This window comes from Anolis sagrei, chromosome 4, assembly GCF_037176765.1.
Source record: "Anolis sagrei isolate rAnoSag1 chromosome 4, rAnoSag1.mat, whole genome shotgun sequence".
Taxonomy (NCBI): domain Eukaryota; kingdom Metazoa; phylum Chordata; class Lepidosauria; order Squamata; family Dactyloidae; genus Anolis; species Anolis sagrei.
This window is the reverse complement of record NC_090024.1, coordinates 6,589,229-6,612,607: the sequence shown is the minus strand read 5'-3', so window position 1 is coordinate 6,612,607 and position 23,379 is coordinate 6,589,229. Positions and strand designations below refer to the sequence as shown.

Here is a 23,379-nt window from a genome sequence, read left to right as displayed (position 1 = left end):
AAGAAGCAGGGATATTGCATTCAAATCACCCCTGACAGATGGCCATCCAGCCTCTGTTTGAAAGCTTCCAAAGAAGGAGCCCCCACCACACTCCGGGGCAGAGAGTTCCACTGCTGAACGGCTCTCACAGTCAGGAAGTTCTTCCTCATGTTCAGATGGAATCTCCTCTCTTGTAGTTTGAAGCCATTGTTTCGTGTCCTAGTCTCCAGGGAAGCAGAAAACAAGCCTGCTTCCTCCTCCCTGTGGCTTCCTCTCACATATTTATACATGGCTTTCATGTCTCCTCTCAACCTTCTCTTCTGCAAATTGAACAGGCCCAGCTCTTTAAGATACTCCTCATGGTCTCCAGATCTTTGATCCTTTTAGTTGCCCTACTCTGGACACCTTCAATCTTAGTCAATATCTCTTTTGAACTGTGGTTGCCAGAACTGGACACAGTATTCCAGGTGAGGTCTTCCCTGGAAGAAACCATGACTTCCCTTGGTCTAGACCAGGAGTCCTCAAACTAAGGCCCAAGGGCAAGATATGGCCTTTCAAGGTCATTTATCCGGCCCTCACTCAGGGTCAACCTAAGTCTGAAATGACTTGGAAACACAAATTATTTCAAATTTATAATCCAGCCCTCCAACAGTTTGAGGGACTGTGACCTGATCCTCTGTTTAAAAATTTTGAGGACTCCTGATCTAGACACTAGATTCCTTTTGATGCAGCCCACAATCCCATTGGCTTTTTAAGCTGCTGCTGTCCTCTGGAATATTAGCTATCCTTCCTAATTTAGTTTCATCTGCAGACTTGATAAGCGCACCCCCTAAACCTTCATCTAACTCAGTGTTTCTCAACCTGGGGGTCAGGACCCATGGAGGGGGGTCTCAAGGGTGTGTCAGAGGGGTCACCAAAGACATCCGAAAACCCAGTATTTTCTGTTGGTCATGGGGGTTGAGTGTGGGAAGTTTGGCCCAGTTCTATCATTGGTGGGATTCAGAATTTTCTTTGATTCTGGGTGAACTATAAATCCCAACAACTACATCTCCCAAATGTCAAGGTCAGTTTTCCCCATCTCCACATGTATTCACATTTTGGGTATATTGACGATTTGTGCCAAGTTTGGTCCAGATCCATCATTTTTTGAGTCCACAGTGCTCTCTGGATGTAGGTGAACTACAACTCCAAAGCTCAACATCATTGCCCTCCAAATCCTTCCAGTATTTCCAAACTCCCCCATAGTTCACATTTGGGCATATTGAGTATTTGTGCCAAGATTGATTCAGATCCATCATTGTCTGAGTCTACCGTGCTCTCTGGGTGTAGGTTAAGTACAACTCCAAAGCTCAAGGTCAAAGCCCACCAAACCCTTCCAGTATTTTCTGTTGGCAACTACAACTTGCAAATGTCAAGGTCTATTTTCCCCAACCCCCACCAGTGTTCACATTTGGGCATATGAAGTATTCGTGCCAAGTTTGGTCCTGATCCATCATTGTTTGAGTCCACGGTGCTCTCTAGATGTAGGTGAACTACAACTCTAAAACTCAAGGTCAATGGCCACCAAACCCAGTATTTTCTGTTGATCATGGGAGTTCTGTGTGCCAAGTTTGGTTCAATTCCATCGTTGGTGGAGTTCAGAATGCTCTTTGATTGTAGGTGGACTATAGATTGCAGCAACTACAACTCCCAAATGACAAAATCAATCCCCACCTCGCCAGTATTCAAATTTGGGCATATCAGGTATTTGTGCCAAATTTGGTCTAGTGAATGAAAATATATCCTGCATAACAGATATTTATGATTCATAACAGTTGCAAAATTACAGTTATGAAGTAGCAATGAAAATAATGTTATGATTGGGGTTCACCACAAAATGAGGAACTGTATTAAGGGGTCGCGGCATTAGGAAGGTTGAGAAACACTGATCTAAGTCATTAATCAAGATGCTGAACAGTCTTGAGCCCAGGGCTGAACTCTCTTTATGGCACTCTTTAAGTCACTTCTTTCTTACTTAACCAATTACAGATCCACTTAATAGTAGCACTGCTTAGTAGAGGAGGAAAAGCTAGTGGTGGTGGTGGTGGAGGAGCTGGTAGAGGAGGTGGTTGGTGATGGTAGTGGAAGATGAGGTGGTAGTGGAGGAGGAGGAGCTGATGGTGGAGGTGGTTGGTGGTGGTAGAGGAAGACGAGATGGTAGTGGTGGAGGAGGTGATGGTGGTGAGGGTTTTGGAGAAGAACAAAGATTGTGGCCGTGAATTCCAGTGTAATAATGCTGTGTGAGGATTGCTTTTTATCAGTCTTCCAGGTAGACTGGTAGAGTGCAGACCTTGCACCCTGGAGAACAAGGCTGGATGGACCAGGGCAAAGTCACACATTTGGGCACCACGATTACTATAATCAAGCACAAAGCGTCCTCCAGAGGATGTCCATATTCATCTTTTATTCACACAACATGGAGTTGCATCTACATTTCCATGCTTCATAATTACAAGAGTTAGTCAGACAACGTTACACAGTAGGTTGCCCCTTTCGCTTGTCCCGGAGGCCCGCGGCGCTCTGGACGTGCCCCTTCTCCGCCCCGCCTCGCAGAAGTACGAGCCACTGACCGCCCACCTTGCTTGCCGCTTGCCCAGTGCGTGAGGTGATTGTCCAAAGGAAACACCCCGGAATGTGGGGCGGAGGGGTCAGAGTTTTTTGAAGACAGGAGAAGACAAGGAAAACCCAAAATGGTATTGCTCGCCCGCCCTGACCATAACATCGCCTTGTGTTCCATTGATCTGAGTCCAGTAGTTTCACACGACTTCCTGATTTACTTACACACATATAATTCGAAAATAAAAGAAAAAACCAATGTGGGAACGGGGGAAAGGTCCTCTACTGATTGTTTACACCCAAATAGTTTTCAATGCTGGCGTTTTTAAGACATTTGGAGTTCTGAGCGAAACCCAAGTTGGGAAAGAGGTGACAAAGTTGATGCAAAAATAGGTTGTATCCTAACCCACAGTTCTTGCCTTCCTGGAACCTGTCTTATGAATACCTGCCATGACTTCCAGTGACACTAAAAGGTATTATCCTATTCATACAGGGCTTGTTGACAGCATCATGGAGTGGCATGAGCCATGGAGGGAAAACCTGACCTGGAATTCTTGATCACAGTTACAAGTGTGTTACTTAGAGTGAGGCATCTGTAACTGGGTTGCAGTCATGTTCCATACATGCTCAATAGCGCAGGGAATGCGCAGGGATCATAACAGTCCGGCCAACCTTCTGTACCACACAGCAGCCACCGCAAGTGGTGGGCATCTATTCTCCGTTCAACTGGGACTCAGCAGATTGATGTTTCCATTCCCTCCCTATGAGCCATCTCTAATGTGAGGAGGATTTGTGACACTGATTCTACTTCTGTCGCAATGAATATCATTAGAGAAGGTGGAAATGTGAGTCTCGAGTGTCCCAATCCTGGTGAGTCAGAATTGGGGGTGCGTCAGGATGTTGGCATGATGTAATAATTACAAATCCATCCCATTATGGTAACAGCTGACGTCTAATCCATGGCCAGTACTGTATTTTGCTGAGCTCTGCCATTTATGCTATGCTAAAAATGTTGTAACTGCAATATTGTGCACCCAGGGCCACCATCCAGAAGTTATGGCTACATACAACACCAGACCTCAAGAACATCCTCTTAAACAAGAAACAGGCTCTGTCTCCATGCTGCGCTGGTCAAATAGATCTCAGATAAAGATTACAACGTATACCTTGGGTCAGTGGTCCTCAACCTGTGTGTTCCCAGGTGTTTTGGCTAGCCTGGGGACAGATGGTTCTATCCTTCCATTTCTCCACCAAAGTTACTGTTTTGTTGTGAACCATCTCCTGATGGCTCCATCCTTCCATTTCTCCACTAAAGTTATGCATCTGATGTGAACCATCTCCTGATGGTTTCCATCCTTCCATTTCTCCACCGATGTTACTGCTTTAATATGAGCCATCACTTGATGGTTCCATCCTTCCATTTCTCCACCAAAGTTACTGTTTTGATGTGAACCATCTCCTGATGGTTTCCATCCTTCCATTTCTCCACCAAAATACATTATTTGATGTAAACCATCTCCTGGTGGTTTCCATCCTTCTATTTCTCCACCAAAATTATGGGCTTGATATGAACCATCTCTTGATGGTTTCTACCCTTCTATTTCTCCACCAATGTTGCAGCTTTAATGTGAGCCATCTCTTGATGGCTCCATCCTTCCATTTCTCCACTAAAGTTATGCATCTGATGTGAACCATCTCCTGATGGTTTCCATCCTTCCATTTCTCCACCAAAGTTGCAGCTTTAATGTGAGCCATCTCTTGATGGTTCCATCCTTCCATTTCTCTAACAGTTACTGTTTTGATGTGAACCATCTCCTGATGGTTCCATCCTTCAATTTCTCCACTAAAGTTATGCATCTGATGTTTACCAGCTGTTGGGAGTTGAAGGCCAAAACATCTGGGGATCCACAAATTGAGAATCACTGCCTTAGATATTGCTCAAGTAGGTAGGTTGGACTGAAAGCAGTGCTGGGACTTGGTGGGGCCTTTGGTCAAAGTTATTATTTGTTGTGTTTGCTTTCCTGCTCAGTTGCAGAGGTCATTCTAGCTTCGTATCCTACCTGGAAGACTACTTATGGGCCTGATATTGCAATCTTAGTGACACAACTTAGGTAGTCTCTTAGCTAAGGGTCAAATCTAGAATCTCAGTCTTCCATTTATCAATCTTGTGTATCCCAATGATTGATGTGCATGGTCACCTTTTCATGTGCTGGTAAAAGGCAAGGTTTCCACAACACCAGGTCAATAGGCTGACAGGCTAAACCTTATAGCATTTTCCCCTCCAGAAAGAGCAATGTATTGCATACTGGACAATATCCTACCAAACACAATGTGGGACAGCTTCAGGCAGTCATCTCTGCCCTGTCAAGTATGACATTTATGTGCATCAACCATCTTTCCACAGAACTGGGTCTGCAGTGCCCCGGTTGAATTCTGCCTCCCCTTGATTTGGAAAATAACTTGTCTTCATTATCCATATTCTGTATGCATTACAGCCTTATCTCACCAACTGACAGATCTGGGTGGTTCCACTGAGCCAACAGTTTCAGATGTGGAAATGACATTGGGAAAAGGTGCTTTGAGAAACACAGTTTTGGTGTATTTGAACCCAGAGAGTGCTTACAGCAAAGGCAGGGATGTGGCTTATTGACAACTTTGCTACTGGTCTATGCATGATTAAACCTATGGTCAAGGAATTTTCTTGCATTTCTTCTATCCTCCTAACATTAGGTCGTCTTCTTCGGATCCTGATATGTCAAAAGGTGGGTGCAGGAGAGTTGTCCCCCTCTCAAATCCCACCAGCCTACTATCTCCGGATCACCTCAAGTCTGAGAATGGCACCATTCTCAGACCTGAATTGACCCTGGGATAGTGGGTTAGTGGGTTTGATGTGAAGCATCTCCTGATGGTTTTCTATCCTTCCATATCTCTGCCAAAGATATAGGTTTGATGTGAGCTATCTCCCAATGGTTTCCACCCTTCTATTTCTCCACCGACATTATTGGTTTGTTGTGAACCATCTCCTGATGGCTTTCACCTTTCCATTTCTCCACCAAAGTTATTTGTTTGATGGGAATAATCTCCTAATGGTTTTCACCCTTTTTTTCCTCCACCAAAGTTACTGGTTTGATGTGAACCATCTCCTGATGGTTTCCATCCTTCCATTTCTCCACCAAAGTTACTGCTTTGATGTGAACCATCTCCTGATGGTTTCCATCCTTTCATTTCTCCACCAAAGTTACTGCTTTAATGTGAGCCATCTCTTGATGGTTCCATCCTTCCATTTCTCCATCAAAGTTACTGTTTTGATGTAAACCATCTCCTCATGGTTTCCATCCTTCTGTTTCTCCACTAAAGTTACTGCTTTAATGTGAGCCATCTCCTGATGGTTTCCATCCTTCCATTTCTCCACCAAAGTTACTGCTTTAATATGAGCCATCACTTGATGGTTCCATCCTTCCATTTCTCCACCAAAGTTATTGTTTTGATGTGAACCATCTCCTGATGGTTTCCATCTTTCCATTTCTCCACCAAAATTCATGATTTGATGTAAACTATCTCCTGATGGTTTCCATCCTTCCATTTCTCCACCAAAGTTACTGCTTTGATGTAAACCATCTCCTGATGGTTTCCATCCTTTTGTTTCTCCACCAAAGTTACTGCTTTGATGTGAGCCATCTCCTGATGGTTTCCATCATTCTATTTCTCCACCAAAGTTACTGGAACTATTTCCCCACCTCTGGTGATGAAAGGAGTGCCACTAGGCTCATACTGATCATGCAAGACCCATTACATGGGGGACCTTTGGAAAGAACCATTAGGTTGGAAGAGACCAGAGGGCCATCCAGTCCAACCCCACTCTGCCACGCAGGAAATATCACAAACCACTGAAACCTCTCTGTGCTACATTCCTCTACCTCTTCCTCCTCTATTGAGGTCAGACGTACTGTGTTTCCTCCAAATCTTTATTTTACATTGTTTATTTGCAGTGACATCATATTGGACTGTCCATAAATGAAAATGTCTACTGTACTTAAGCTATGGGAATTCAGACAAATGGTAATATCTATTTCCAAGTGAGACAAGGGAGAGAGAAAAAACCCAAGGTGCCTCTATTATTCTGCTCCAAATACACCAAAAACATGAATTTATTTGGATTTCATCATTCTATGCACCAATCCTTCAAAGGAAACACGATCCACAAACGTGAATGGCTCAGGCTGTAGCTTTGTCAGTGGCAAGTAACGGGCCATTCAGGTGTTAAGGCACTTGGATATATTCGGTTCTTTGCTCAGGTAGGGTCCCAAATGAAAGGAATGACTCCTGCTACAATTAAACCCTTGGACCATTTCAATCTGGACACTGATAGGCCATTGCTTGCATCACAGAAGAGTGCATTCTCTAAGCTGCACTCCTGTTAAATCCTGTTTATTGATTGCAAAAGATTCTGGAAGGATGGGACCAAAGCAGAGATATGGCAAGAGGAAGGCAAAAGGAAGGACTGACATATCCTTCCAGAACAAACCAGTTTGGAGCCAATGGGATCCCACTTTGATTTCCAAGGACGTGGATATATATTGGCAGCCCCTTGATTTGGTTGCTCCCTAGCGCACTGTCTGCCCAGAGATGTTGGTGTATGGTCCATCATCCACTGATGTAAAAGCGAACCACACACAGAATCGCAGGTCTCTCCAGCTTTAGATTTGATGCGGTAGCAATACAAAAATAATAAATTTGTCAATCAAATGCCACAAAACTATTAGCAAATGTCCCAGAAAATGGACCAAGTTGTCTCATTCCACCAAAGTGGAGAGAGAGATACCAAAATTGAAGAAACCTGATTTGTATACATTGATGTGAGGGTTTTTGGTAGTGGACAATAAATCGACAATCTAATGAGGATAACAGAAGGGAAGGGAGGAAGTCCAAGTCAATGATAAATTCCCTCTCCCTTTGTTTGTCTCTGGTTCTCTATTTTATAAACTATCTATCTATCCCCTGCCACGCATTGCTGTGACCCAGTCTTGTGATCTGGAAAATAAGGTAACGAGAAAGTGCTGGTTTCTATCAGTGGTTCTCAACCTGGGAGCCTCAGATGTTTTTGGCCTTCAACTCCCAGAAACCCTAACAGCTGGTAAACTGGCTGGGATTTCTGGGAGTTGTAGGCCAAAAACATCTGGGGACCCCAGGTTGAGAACCACTGCTCTAGATGTAGGTGAACTACAACTCCAAAACTCAAGGTCAATGCCCACCAAACCCTTCTAATATTTTCTGTTGGTCATGAGAGTTCTGTGTGCCAAGTTTGGTTCAATTCCATTGTTGATGGAGTTCAGAATGCTCTTTGATTATAGGTGAACTATAAATCCCAGCAACTACAACTCCCAAATGACAAAATCATAATTTTTGAGTGATGGTCACTCCTTGTGTTGTGAGACATTTTGTTGCCAAATTTGGTGTGATTTCGTTCATGGGTTCTTTTGTTTTTAAGGTACTCATTATGCACAGAGCATTTATCTATCTATCTATCTATCTATCTATCTATCTATCTATCTATCTATCTATCTGCGTTTCTATATATCAGCGTTTCTCAACCTGTGGGTCAGGACCCCGGGGGGGGGGGTCATGAAGGGGTTTCAGAGGGAGAGATTCACCAAAGACCATCAGAAAACACATATTTCTGATGGTCTTAGGAACCCCTGTGGCAGAGAAGGCTGAAGATCTCTCCACCTGTCCTTCTCTTCCATTTTGGAAACAGATGGCAAATCCTCCCACCAAAAGCCCTCCTCCGCTGTGAATGGCTGGTCTCTCAGCCGGCCTGATTCTGAGACTCCAAGCGGGGAGGGGAGAGCAGGCATGCTCAGCGCATGGCAGGAAAGGGAGAGCATGCGAGACTGGAAGTAGGCTTGACCCAGAGAGTCCCTTCAAAGCATGAGGGTTCTGTGTGGGAAGTTTGGCCCAATTCTATCACTGGTGGGGTTCAGAATGCTCTTTGATTGTAGGTGAACTATGAATCCCAGCAACTACAACTCCCAAATATCAAGGTCTATTCCTCCCCCCTCCCCCCCCCCAAATGCCACTGGTGTTCACATTTGTACATATTGAGTATTTATGCCAAGTTTGGTCCAGATCCATCATGGTTTGCTCTCTGGATGTAGGTGAACTACAACTCCAAAACTCAAGGTCAATGCCCTCCAAATCTTTCCAATATTTTCGGTTGGCCATGGGAGTTCTTTGTGCCAAGTTTGGCTCAATTCCACCTTTGGTGGAGTTCAGAATGCTCTTGGGTTGTAAGTTACCTATGAATCCCAGCTACAACTCCCAAATGACAAAATCAATCCCTATTCAAATTTGGGCATATTGGTATTTGTGCCAAATTTGGTCCAGTGAATGAAAAGGCATCCTGCATATCAGATGTTTACATTACGATTCATAACAGGAGCAAAAGTACAGTGATGAAGTAGCCACAAAAATAATGTTATGGTTGGGGGTCACCACAACATGAGGAACTGTATTAAGGGGTCACGGCTTAAGGAAGGTTGAGAAACACTGAGATAGATAGATAGATAGATAGATAGATAGATAGATAGATAGACAGATAGATTCTTGTAGGAGTTGAAAGCTTTTGTCTGTAGAAAATACCAGATTGCGGTGATACAGACAATACTTAGGTGGTGCTTAATCTTTTAATCCCAGTTAGAAAGCTCTATCTCCAAAAAGTAGGGAATATATATATCACCAAGAAGTAAGGACTATATATATCACCAAGAAGTAAGGAATATATATATATATGTGTGTGTGTGTGTGTGTGTGTGTGTGTGTGTGTCAGATTGAGAAGGAGAATAATTTTTTGAAGGCAGCAACAAAATAAATAGCAGAAAAGTCATATAAATAAAGAGCCGCTCTCAATGGGCAAATGAAACAATATACACCTCTGGATTAAATTTCTTTGTGTTAGCAACTTCATAATGGAACATTAGCTTTCCTTATATCACTATATAATATATATATATTTACTGGTCAGGAGGAGACTGGGGGCAGAAAACCCTTGATAAACTTGGAGAAAAGAAAACATTATCCAGGAGAAACATATTTCGAGGAGTCAATGAATTAAACCAGGAGTTTCCAACTCAGCTGATTCCTCGTCTGTGTGCCAAAGAATTGCTTGGGTATGTTGTGAATGGCCGCTGAGCTGATTAAGTGACCCCACAGATGACAGACCTCCCTCTAGCAAAGGCTATATATCTATCGTATAGCCACCTTGAGCCCCAAAATTGATTCTATCAGGAGACAGGTAAGATAAAAGTAAAGTAAGCAAGTAAGGAAATATCTGCCCACCTCTGGACTTGCGGACTCAGAACAGCCGTGGCTTTCTTGCTGGAACCTATCAGCCTGCAATGCGCTTTCCCTCTTTTCCTGTTGCCTTATCAAAGAGTCTTTCTCAATTACTGGTGCAATTACTGCCTTTAAGATGGACCTTAAATTGTGCACAATCCCCATCCGGTCAAATTTCCTTACATGACCCTTCCCCAAACCGGATCACATTTGGACGCTGGATGAAACAAGCAGGCCACAGCTTGGCACAAGGTGCCCGAAGACAGCTTTTGGATAACTGCTGACCTTCGCTCATGGAAGAAGGACCTTAAATTGTGCACAATCCCCATCCGGTCAAATTTCCTTATGTGACCCTTCCCCAAACCGGATCACATTTGGACGCTGGATGAAACAAGCAGGCCAAGGCTTGGCATAAGATGCCCGAAGACAGCTTTTGGATAACTGCTGACCTTTGCTCATGGAAGAAGGACCTTAAATTGTGCACAATCCCCATCCGGTCAAATTTTCTTACGTAATTCTTCCCCAAACTGGATCACATTTGGACGCTGGATGAAATAAGCAGGCCACAGCTTGGCACAAGGTGCCTGAAGACAGCTTTTGGATAACCACTGATCTTCGCTCATGAAAGAAGTACCACCTGGCAACTTTTAACATCCCTCGGATTATCATGGGTGGAAAAGGGCTGGTCTTTTGGTCTTTCCCTCTCTTCCTTCCTTCAAAAGGCCTCTACATGCAAAACTCCAACACTTGCAAACAGAAGAACTCTATGCATAAATCATTTCCAATATCTCCTTAGAAATCTGGAGAGGGAAGGAAAATGTCACGGAGAAGGCAAATAAAAATTATTTGGGGGGAAACGTCCTCCTCCTGAGCCCCTCCCCAGCTATACCCTTGTGCTCCATCCTTCTCTCCAAATCTTCCAGCTAAATCTCCAGCAGATCCTCCTTTCTGTTCCAGTTTGCAATGGCAACCTCTTTCCACACAGATCCTTTAATCCTAGCTGACAAAATTACTCTGTAGTTTTCACCCCAAAGTTTTACCAATACTGTCCTCTGCCATCCTACTTTCTCAGCTGCTTTGAAAAGGTTTCTTTCTCTCTTCCTTCCCCCTCCCCCTTTGTGCACAGCTTTCTCTTATTGCTGCAAACCAAATTCAATGTGCGAAAAAAGGACTTTGTACTCAGAAGAAGGATTACGTCCTTCCAAGTCGACACAGGCAAAAGTGTTTTCCTCTCATTTGGGTGTTCCTTCTCATTACTAACACTTTCCATCTCAGACACACTCTAATGTTGTTTGACTCTAAGTCTGTGACACGGACCAAATGGGATGTCAGATGGGACGGCTCAAAGGATGCTTGGGAGTCCTGAATTCGTAGTGCAGCCCAAGGTCTTGCCAAGGGAAGGAATGGTGCTCTTGAAGTTCAGGAAGCATCAGAAGGAGAGAGCCCTTCTGGAAATGAAGCGGGCCACGCGGCGCTCTGCCTGGCCAGGGAAAAGGCAGGGCTTCCTCTCTCCTGTGGCTTGCTGTGGGAAGAAAAGGCACTTTCTCTGGGATGCCACATGGAGTGCCCCCAAATGGCCACTCTTTGGAAGGTCCGGAACTTGAGCATGGGCAGAAAACCCTCCGAAGCGGCTTGGAGGAGGCTCCCGCTCTACAGCAAAATGATCGGTCTGGAAGCTCTGCTGGAGGACTGGCCACCCTACTTCTCTCTAAGCCAGTGGTACTCAACCAGTTTACCAACTGTTAGGATTTTGGGGACTTGAAGGCCAAAACATCTGGGGACCCACAGGTTGAGAATCACTGCTCTAAGCAATGAGAAAAGCCTACCAACAAGGGCAGGAGGACAACCAAGGAGCTCTCCAGTGCAAAGTAAAGCTGAACAAACGTCGGAGTTGTAGAAGAAGCAGGCCTTCAAGGGACTCAAGAAGAAGCAATGGGTCACCTGAGGAAGGATGGACACTCTCTGCATCTGATCCCCATTGTCCTGCCTCATCTAGGAGTAAGAACTGGCCAGAAGGAACAAGACTGGGCTCATCTGGTTAAGCCATTCTCTCTACTAACCCTTGTTCAGAAGGCCAGTGCACGGTGCTGGTATCTGCCCAACTTTCTGAGAGGATGCTCAATGCCGTCAGAAGTAAGGTTTACTAAAAGGAAGGCTGTGGGATGCAATGTCTCCTTTCCACCTCTCATTATATAATGAGAGGTGAAAAATCTGGGAGGAAAATCAGCCTTCCTGGAATAAAACAATCTTCTGAATCCCAAATCTCGCTTTGGCTTTATACACCTTACATGAAATGTTCTACTTGCGAGAGGACTTCATAGGAGGGGTTTACGTACAGCCCCTCCTCAGAGATATCCCCAAATGTTTTGCAGAGATGCACTTACTGATGGAAATTATGGGCTGAAACGGATGTGTGGCAGGTTATCAAAAGCAAACTCATCTCAGAAAGAAAAACCAGAAGTCCAAGAAGACACTATAATGCAGACCAACACAGAGGAGAAATATCTTGAAGAGGAACAAATTAAGATACTTTTCACAGCTGAGAGGAAGCATTTCAGGAAAATGTTCTTTCATCCCACTTCCCTCGCAACTTTCCTTATGCATTTGTCTTGCTTGGGAGGCCATAGATAGCTGAAGAGATGGCTCAAGAGTGGGAAGTCTACTTTCCCAGGTGTTTTGGGGGTTCCCTCACTTGACAGCCTTGGGAAAGGATATTCACTTGTCATTAACTCTCCCAGTTGAAAAGATGTTGGGGTCCTTGCAGAGAATAATCCTAAAGCAGGAATTCCCTAACTCTGGCCCTCCAGATGATGTTTTCAACTCTTGGAAGCCTTGGCTCAGTGGTTCTCAACCTGGGGTCCTCAGATGTTTTTGGCCTTCAACTCCCAGAAATCCTATCAGCTGGTAAACTGACTGGGATTTCTGGGAGTTATAGGCCAAAAACATCTGGGGACCCCAGGTTGAGAACCACTGCCTTAGCTGATTTGGCCAACCATCTGATGTTCCAGCAGCTGAAGCCCAACACTCTTGGAGGACCAAAGTTTGGAAAGCATTGTCCTAAAGCAATGGTTCTCAACCTCTTGGTCCCCAAGTGTTTTGCTCTACAACTCCCAGAAATCCCACTCAGTTTACCACCTGTTTGGATTTCTGAGAGTTGAAGGCCAAAACATCTGGTGACCCACAGGTTGAGAACCACTGCTCCAAAGAAATGAACATCACCAGGGAAAGGAACCTGTCTCCATGTATTGTCAAAGGTTTTCATGGAATCACTGGGATGTTGTAGGTTTTTTGGGCTGTATGGCCATGCTCTAGAACAGTAGTTCTCAACCTGTGGGTCCCCAGGTGTTTTAGCCTACAAGTCCCAGAAATCCCAGCCAGTATATTTTTATTTATTTCAATTACTTATACCCCGCCCTTCTCACCCCCGAGTATACCAACTGTTAGGATTTCTGGGAGTTGAAGGCCAAAACATCTGGGGACCCACAGGTTGAGAACCACTGCTCTAGTAGTATTCTCCCCTGACATTTCGCCTGCATCTGTGGCAAAGCATCCTCACAACGTCAGGAGAGAATGCTTCTAGAACATGGCCATACAGCCCGAAAAACCTATAACAACCCAGAATCTATATCAATTCTAACCTTGTGGTTCAGAGCAGAGCAGGAATCTTGCCATAGCTTGGCATCAATCTGGGTGAGAATATCTCCTGCGGATGATTTAATCACTCCTTACGTGGTAAACTGTAAAGTGCAAGCACATCTGCAGGAATCTGGAGGCCAAATGAGGAGGCTGGGGTCTCTTCTGGCCTCCTCCACCCACCCAATTTGTGCAACTAGGCCCAGTTTTGACCAACCATTCTGAATGAGGCTACAGACAACAAAGAAGTGGCTCCTGTGGGTCCGTATGTTAACGATATGTCATTTTGGCAAGGCAAGCAAGGAAAGGGGTGCCCAGGGACCTTCCACCGACCACGTTCAGCCAATTCTGAAACCTTAAGTAGACGCTGTTGGAGCCTATTAGTATATTGTCCATTTGTGTGGGTTTCAAGAGAGAAAGAGGGAGAAAGAGGGGGCAAGGGGCATGGATTGGCCCCTTCTGGCAGTGAATGTGCTGGAACAAGAGAGGGAAACAGTTAACGGGGGCCGTGAGGGAGCAGCGCTTGCGTCTGCTGCATTTCGTCGGGCCCTCGGAGACAGCCTGGCACACCGGTGATGGAGATGTGGCCGCTCCAAGTCCAACCTGGAATGCCCCATTGGGAACCCGATGTCCCCCACCACCACCACTACCACCTCTTCCGGAGGGTCTCCGCTAGCAGGGCTTGGCCCAAGGAGGCTCCTTCATTTTCCTTGGGAAGGTAACGGCATGCAACCCTGACCCGACAGGATCTGGCTTCCATCTTAAAAGCCAACCCCACTCAGCACCCCCTTGCCTTTGCCCCCCAACCCTGGAATCTAGCAGCCTCTCCCCAGGAAAGCGGATGGGAAATTGAGTCAGGAACGAGGGAGAGGGGGCTCACGGCTTCCTCCCCCTCCCCAACCCTCCGACCCCCTCAACTTGACAGTTCACCTGAAGTCTCCCAGGCTGGTCACTGATTCAATTTCTCCTTGTGAGGAATGCTAGTCCTGCCACAGAGAGGAATGTCCCACTGGATGTCCTGGCCAGAAGACGTCTGTCTGAACGAGAGCACCACAGTTTCTTCCTCTGCGACATCGGGCGCACCGAGGCGAGGAGGAGGAGGCGGAGGCAGGCAAGGCCACCCGACGAGGATGTTTCCCTTTGCTGCGTCAAAAACAGTTCTCGCTGACTCACTGGCTGGGGGGGTGGAGGGGGAGGCGGGGCTTGGAGGGAAGGGGTCCCGTTCCGCCCTGGTTCCGTCCGCACCGGTGCTATAGGACCCCCTCCATGAAGCTCGTGTCCAGGTGCTGGATCAGCACCCGGATGAAGGACATTTCCTTGCGGGTGTTCTCAAAAATGATCCGTGGGTCGTCCGACTGGCAGCGGAGGCAGTTGGGGGCCATCACCATGGCCAGGTTGTTGACGTCCATCTTGGTGACCGCCACGTTGCCGGGCTGCACAAACACCTGGGGAAAGAGGAGACATAATTGGACTGCTGAGATGCCGTAAAAAGGTAAAGATAAAGGTAGTCCCCTGACATTAAGTCCAGTCATGTCTGACTCTGGGGTGTGGTGCTCATCTCCATTTCTAAGCCGAAGAGCCAGCGTTGTCCGTAGACACCTCCAAGGTCATGTGGCCGGCATGACTGCATGGAGCGTCGTTACCTTCCCGCCGGAGCGGTACCTATTGATCTACTCACATTTGCATGTTTTCGAACTGCTAGGTTGGCAGAAGCTAGGGCTGACAGCGGAAGCTCACGCCGCTCCCCGGTATCGAACCTGCGACCTTTCGATCAACAAGCTCAGCAGCTCAGCGCTTTAACCCACTGCGCCACCGGGGGCTCAATGCCGTAATTCACCTCAATTCACCATAATTTTGTTCATCACGGGGCTTGGACTGCGAGAACTGGTTTAAAAGACTGTGGGGTTTGCATTGCAAGAAGTGAATTAAAAAAGGTGTGGGACTCATAGAAAAAAAATAGGTATGCGCTCAATTTCTCTACATTTATTGTGTTTCTCTTTTGTTGTTGTTGCTATTTTGGTTCTTTTTATAAACTGCAATACTAGAACTTTTTTTAGAGCTTCACATAATGATCACGGCCTGTATTTTGGCAAAAAAAATGACACAGAATTTGCAGTGATTATGTGGTGAAATTGTTATATGTCAGCTTATTCAACCTGTGATTGTCTCTGATGTTCATGCACATGTTCCTGATGAGAATGGGGATGATGTTCCTTTGGGGGTGAGAGTTTGCTTGGGCCTGAGTTAAGCTCAAATAAGAGGCCTGAGCTGTTTCCGGAAGATTCACAAGGCCACATTCTTGGGAGAGGCCCTTCACAGCTTTTCTCAGAACAACTGTCTGAAGATGATTTCTCAGGTGCAGAAAATAACGAGAGCTCAGAGAGAGCTGATAATGAGAGCTTAGACAGAAAGCAAAGTTTCTGTAAAGAGACATTTAATCAACTACCAAGCTTGCAAACTTTGTGTTTTGTTTGTTTGTTTGTTTGTTAAAAATGCAATACAACTGTTTGGTTTGCTCCTGACACAATAAATAAATAAATAACCTTGTTACATTACACCTGGTATGTATTATGTTGTTTGCTATGTAATGTGATGTTATTCATCTGTAGTTGTCAGAGCCCAAGAACATCCTTTGGGCCCCATGTCTGGAGCCGCCCTTGGGTCTGTTTCCTACCTGGAGGAAACGGATGAGGTAGCAGAGCACCATCTTGTTGATCCTGGGCAGGGAGTGGACGACGGCGATCGCGGCTTCGGGGTTCTCGTAGTGAGTGATGCACTGTTCGTAGAAGTCGTGGGGGATCAGGGGCTCCTCCAGTTCTCGGTACCAGAGCTTCAGGAGGGAGGCTGGGAGGTGGAGAGGGGAGATGGGAGAGAAAAGAGGGTGCTGAGGTTTCTCTCATGTCCCCGCACGGGAAGCTAGAGCTGACAGGAGCCCACCCACCAATCTTTTGGTCAGGAGTTCTGCCAGCACAAAGGTATAACCCATTGTGCCAGTGGGGGCTCCTATTCCACAGGATACAGCATTGACAGTTAATGTGGAATCATAACACTATAATTGTGGTAAGACAGTTAAGAGGAAGGAGGCAAAGGCAAAATACCTCTGCCATGAAAACCCCATGATAGATGACCCTGAGGGTCACCATAAGTACAAAATGACTTGAAGGCACACCACTACAAATCCCAAGGAGCAGCAAGATCTCCTGCCATGGCTTCCACTTCACCAAATCAGCTCCCGAAATGCCGTCCGGACAAAAGCAAAGAGGGTGCCTCTCTCCGCTCAGCCTCACGCTCCCCTTGTCCCACTCTATGAAGACATGAACAGTGGCCATCCTCGCCATATCAGCCAGCACGTCAACGACTTAAATCTAGAAATAGTTTTCTAAGATCTACAGAGACACTCGCTGGAACACCTCAGCAAGCGAGAGTCCAAAAGTGGCAGGCTCAAACCCAGAACTGATGGCTGATACCAAATGAGAGACTCCCCCCTGGGCACACAGAGGACTGGGCGACTTGGAAGACTGTGCTCTGGCACCACGAGATGCAGAGCCAACCTTCAGAAATGGGGCCACAAAGTGGAATCCACGACATGCGAGTGTGGAGAAGAGCAAACCACTGACCACCTGCTGCAATGCACCCTGAGCCCTGCCACATGCACAATGGAGGACCTTCTTGCAGCAACACCAGAAGCACTCCAAGTGGCCAGATACTGCTCAAAGGACATTTAATCAACTACCAAACTCACAAATTTTGTATTCTGTATTTTGTATTTTTTGCATTTTGTTTGCTTTGTTCTGTTAGAAATGTAATATAATTGACTGGTTGCTGATGACTCGATAAATAAATAAATATCCTCACCAGGGACATGAGGGTCTTCCAAGCCGGTGGGGATCTTCCACTGGTCGACCTGCAGCTTGAGGGCGTTGACCTCGTCAATGTCTCCAGGGACCCTGGGAGGAAACAAAGACAGGACTGGCGAGGGCTGGCAAGCATTGAAGCCCAACACAACCAAAGGGGAAGAGAGTTGTACTAATACCAGTTGTACAACAAGGCCAATGTCTTCCCTTTGATGTAGGAAGAGCAGCTGAGCAGTTTTCGTGCGGATCTATTTTTCCCCATGCATCTCTGAGATGCTCCTGCATATGGGCTAAATTGGCCGTAAAAGACATTTCGATGCAACCATGAAATTACATTCAGATTCCCCTTTTTGAGGCTGTGATACAATCTACGAGAGGGCACAAACGGTAAAGGAGAGGAAAGTGTGTGAAGCGAACTGTACGCACAGCCCATTCTGAAAGCAATTTAAGTTAAACAATGAGGCTGGCAGAACACAAAATAGAGTTGGAAAGGGGTCCCATGGAGCATTGGGTCAGATCCTCTATTCAACACAGAATATCCAGCAGGAACATAATATAATATAATATAATATAATATAATATAATATAATATAATATATTGTATATACATATAATATTTGTAATATTATAACGTAATACAATATAAAATACTACTAATAATATGATATTATATATTTTATATTACATGTAATATTACTAATAATATTGCAATATAATGGTATAGTGCAGTGTTTCTCAACCTGGGGGTTGGGACCCCTGAGGGGGACGTGAGGGGGTGTCAAAGGGGTCGCCAAAGACCATCAGAAAACATAGTATTTTCTGTTGGTCATTGGGATTCTGTGTGAGAAGTTTGACCCAATTCTATTGTTGGTGGGGTTCAGAATGCTCTTTGATTGTAGGTGAACTATAAATCCCAACAACTACAACTCCCAAATGTCAAGGTCTATATTTTCCCCAGACTCCACCAGTGTTCACATTTGGGCAAATTGAGTATTTGTGCCAAGTTTGGTCCAGATCTATCATTGCATGAATCCACAGCACTCCTCTGGATATAGGTGAACTATAACTCCCAAACTCAAGGTCAATGCCCACCAAAACCTTCCAGTGTTTTCTGTTGGTCATGGGAGTTCTGTGTGCCAAGTTTGGTTTAAATCCATTGCTGGTGGAGTTCAGAATGCTCTTTGATTATAAGTGAACTATAAATCCCAGCAACTACAACTCCCAAATTACAAAATCAATCCTCCCCCCAACCCCACTAGCATTCACATTTGGGCATATTGGGTATTTGTGCTCAATTTAGTCCAGTGAATGAAAATCCATCCTGCATATTGGATATTTACATTACAATTTATAACAGTAGTAAAATGACAGGTATCAAGTAGCAACGAAAACAATGTTATGGTTGGGGGTCACCACAACATATGGAACTGCATTAAGGGGTCACGGCATTAGCAAGGTTGAGAACCACTGGTATAGTGCAATATAGTAATATATAATACTGATATTGTGCTATGCTAAAAATATAATATATTGTATGGTATGTATGTGCGTGTGTGTATGTATATTTATGTATCTTTATCTATATCTATATATATCTTGTAAGCCGCTCTGAGTCCCCTTCCAGGGTGAGAAGGGCGGCATATAAATGTCGTAAATAAATAAATAAACAAACAAACATCCCCAGCAGGTAGATGTGCAGACTCTTTTGGAAGATGTCCAGAGAAGGAGCTCCCATCACCTCTTTAGAAAAGTGGTTCCACTGCTGAACTACTGTGAGGGTCCTTCCACACAGCCTTATAACCCAGAATATCAAAGTAGACAATCCCACAATATTTACTTATTTATCTACAGTATTTATATTCCACCCTTCTCACCCCACAGGGGACTCAGGGTGGATTACAATGCACATATACATAGCAAACATTCAGTGCCATTAGACATAACATATATACATAGAATCACAGAATCCTAGAGTTGGAAGAGACCTCATGGGCCATCCAGTCCAACCCCATTCTGTCAAGAAGCAGGACAATCGCGTTCAAAGCACCCCAAAAAGATGGCCATCCAGCCTCTGTTTAAAAGCCTCCAAAGAAGGAGCCTCCACCACACTTCAGGGTAGAGAGTTCCACTGCTGAACGGCTCTCACAGTCAGGAAGTTCCTCCTCATGTTCAGATGGAATCTCCTTTCTTGTAGTTTGAAGCCATTGTTCCGCGTCCTAGTCTCCAGGGCAGCAGAAAACAAGCTTGCTCCCTCCTCCCTATGACTTCCTCTCACATAGTTAAACATGGCTATCATGTCCCCTCTCAGCCTTCTCTTCTTCAGGCTAAACATGCCCAGCTCTTTAAGCCGCTCCTCATAGGGCTTGTTCTCCAGACCCTTGATCATTTTAGTCGCCCTCCTCTGGACACATTCCTGCTTGTCAATATCTCTCTTCAATTGTGGTGCCCAGAATTGGACACAATATTCCAGGTGTGCTCTAACCTCCTCTGGACACGTTCCAGCTTGTCAACATCTCCCTTAACTGTTTTAACTGTATGTAATTGTTGGCTTTTATTATATATTTTATTATGTGCACATGGAGGCATCAAATCGTTGCTGGAAGCCACCCTGAGTCGAGGTGGTGAGAAGGGCAGGGTACAAATATCTGAAATCTGAAATAATTAAATAAATAGATTGCGGTGCCCAGAATTGGACACAGTATTCCAGGTGTGGTCTAACCAAGGCAGAATAGAGGGGTAGCATGACTTCCCTGGATCTAGACTCTAGACTCCTATTTACAGACCAAAATCCCATACTGTGTCCAGTTCTGGGCACCATAATTGAAGAGAGATGTTGACACTAAGCTGGAATGTGTCCAGAGGAGAGCGACTAAAATGATCAAGGGTCTGAAGAACAAGTCCTATGAGGAGCAGCTGAAAGAACTGGGCATGAAGAGAAGACTAAGAGGAGAGATGATAACCATGTATAAATATATGCAGGGAAGTCATGGGGAGGAGGGAACAAACTTGTTTTCTGCTGCCCTGAAGACTAGGACACAATGGAGCAATGGCTTCAAACGACAGGAAAGGAGATTCCACCTGAACATTAGGAAGAACTTCCAGACTGTAAGATCTGTTCAGCAGTGGAACTCTCTTCTCCAAAGTGTGGTGGAGGCTCCTACAATGGAGGCTTTGAAACAGAGGCTGGATGGCCATCTATTGGGGGTGAACGCGATTGTCCTGCTTCTTGGCAGAATGAGGTTGGACTGGATGGCCCACAAGGTCTCTTCCAACTCTATAATTCTATAAGTAGTACCAGCCTGGGTTTGTTTTGAGGGGTCGGTAATGGTGGTCCTGGAATTCATCTACTGGGAGCGGCCCAGCCACCTTTTTAGGAGAAAGGAGGCCCACAAGGGAGTGGAGGGAGGAGGATCACCTGAAGATGCCCTCGGTCTGGTCTCCGTTGAGGGCCAGGACCTCTTCGGACAGCCTCGTCTGGACCCAGGGGAGCTGGCGGTCGGGGTACCTCTCCTTCTGCATGTTCATGATCTCTTGCAGGGAGCTGCCAAACATGGAGGGGCTGAAGACGGCATTCTTGGCATGGCGGATCTCTTCAATGTTTGGCTTCTTCAGGCCCTACAGGAGACACAAGTGGGGGTAACCACAGGATTAAATGGCTGACACAAGGCTTGGCGCCCATGGAGCAGCCCAACAGGTGGAAAACCCAGCAGCCACTGACTCAGTATTAATTTTAGTGGGACTTTGACTTTCATGGGTTTCCCTTTCACAACTTTGAGTATTTGCAAGTTTGTCATTATGACTAAATGGGGATTTTGTGGTCTATAGAGGAAATGTAAATAAAATTTAAAAGGATTTACCAAATCATAAAAGCCACATATAGATAGAGATACACCTATATTGTACTTTTTGTGTGTATGTTAAATATGGTCAACAATATGAAGAGGGTCCAGGTAAAACCTTTTCCCCCTGCGACTCCTTTCCAGCCAAGAATATTTTTCATGACCACAGATATATAAGTATATAAAATATAAAATAGGTATATTAAAAAACAAACATTGGCTTTTTTCGTCTCAGGAGTGATTTGAAAAACTGCAAGTTGCTTCTGATGTGAGAGAATTGGCTGTCTGCAAGGACGATGCCCAAGGGATGCCCACATGTTTTACCATCCTGTAGGAGGCGTCTCTCATGTCCCCGTATTGACAAATAATAAACCAGCATTTGCAAGTCTTGCTAAAAAGTCTTTCAAAAGACTTAAAAATTTTCGTTATTATTTCGTTATTAGCAGTTGTTATGACAGAACTAATTAGAAACAGACATTTATAACAAAATTTCAAAAGTTTTGTTAGAGTTCTGAAATTTTCACCACCAGAACTTTAACAATACTGTAGAAGCAAAGCACCAGCGCCCCCTAGTTTTCACCACCAGAACTTTAGTTTTGTAAGTACTTTAGAAACATTCAGAACCATACCTACGACCTACAGTTTAAGAAGCAGTGTAGTAAAACACAAAGACCAACTCCATCTATAAATCAGCATAATTAGTACAGGGTTAGTCAAAATGAATAGGCCAATTCGGGTACAATTAATATTCTTATTGGCCTATTCATTTTGACTAACCCTGTATTATTATCTCTGTCCCACCACCTGCTCGAGCTCCTTTGGTGGGAACAGGAGAGATGGCCCTTTCTGGTGGCTGTTCCCAGACGCCCTACAGAGACCAGGATGGTCCCATTCCCACTAGACTATTGCAGGTTGGTAGAGTCGTGGCGGCGCAATGGGTTCAACCCTTGTGCCGGCTGGACTGCTGACTTGAAGGTTGGGTTGCTGACCTGATGGTTGGCAGTTCGAATCCACAAGACGGGTTGAGCTTCTGTCTGTCAGCTCTAGCTTGCAGAGACATGAGAGAAGCCTTCCAGCTGGGCAGTAACACATTCGGGCGTTCCCTGGGCAACATCTTTGTAGACGGCCTATTCTCTCACACCAGCAGCGACTTGTAGTATGTTCCCAAGTCACTTCTGACACAATAAAAAAAGAGTCGGAAGTGACTGAACGAATAAACAATAAAAGATCATACAATACCTTCACTTAAAAAGAAAAAAATAGAAAACATCCCAGCATCAGCTGAAAAAGGAGTATATAATATATCTTAATCCATGGCAATGGAGTCTGCGACCACACGGGGGAAGCATTACTCCAAAAAGAAGTCTATCAAATTGCAAGGCCTGCAGAAAGCAGGTGAGGTGGATGCCATGCAGACAAGTAAAAGGGGGAAGGAGACATTGATGTGTCTTGAAGTGCATAAAGCAACCCATGGCTTCAAGGTAAGATGGTCATAGAGGTAAGTGAGACGAAAGCTGTGCATCTTAACAGAGAACACCTTACTTCTCTGGAGGCCATCTCTTGTTTACATTTTGTACTGACAAATACACATTCAACACTTTTGAAGCCCACTTGCAAATGGTTGAGAATGGAAATACCTTCTTGGCTCCGGTCAAGGCCGCTTTCTGGAGCTTGCTGTAACAATACTTGGCATAAGTGCTGATTGCCACCCCTAAAAGAGAGAGAGAGAGAGAGAGAAAGGGAAGGGGGACAGAGAGACAAGTCAGTGCAAGGACAACAACCCAAGGGGCCACCCCAAGAGGAAGAGGGCAAGGAGAGAAAGCCCAGCAGCGCCCCAAAGGGAAGCAACATGAGCAACACTTCCAAAGCCAGGTTTGCAGAATCAGAGAAGATACCCCCATGGTTGGAGAAGGCCCTGGATGAAGGCTTGCTCCAGCAGCGAATCTGGCGAGGAGCACGTACTTGCAACATGCCACGGTGGGGTCCAATCACCAGGGGACAATTGCGGTCCCTCAAGCGTCAACTGTGCCACCCATTGCAGCTGCCATCTACACTATTGCAACAAAACCTACTCAGAATCAAGGAATCCTAGAGATAAAAGACACCCCAATGCCATCCAGCCCAACTCCCTTATGCCAGGCAGGAAC

At 45.3% G+C, this 23,379-nt stretch overlaps 1 protein-coding gene across 4 annotated transcripts in view; it reads right to left on the bottom strand.

The window, feature by feature from the left end:
- Nucleotides 1-2,402: 2,402 nt before the first annotated feature.
- ARHGAP39 (Rho GTPase activating protein 39) overlaps nucleotides 2,403-23,379 on the bottom strand; it is a 330,726-nt gene continuing 309,749 nt past the window's right edge. For all 4 annotated transcript variants that reach the window (XM_060775969.2, XM_060775968.2, XM_067467245.1 and 1 more), the window contains 5 exons: nucleotides 22,870-22,943; nucleotides 20,809-21,008; nucleotides 17,395-17,486; nucleotides 16,214-16,383; nucleotides 2,403-14,984 (listed from right to left, as the gene is read on the bottom strand). In XM_060775969.2, the coding sequence (XP_060631952.2) occupies nucleotides 14,790-14,984; nucleotides 16,214-16,383; nucleotides 17,395-17,486; nucleotides 20,809-21,008; nucleotides 22,870-22,943 (731 nt within the window). In that variant the 3' untranslated portion in view covers nucleotides 2,403-14,789. The remainder of the gene's footprint in view (nucleotides 14,985-16,213; nucleotides 16,384-17,394; nucleotides 17,487-20,808; nucleotides 21,009-22,869; nucleotides 22,944-23,379) is intronic.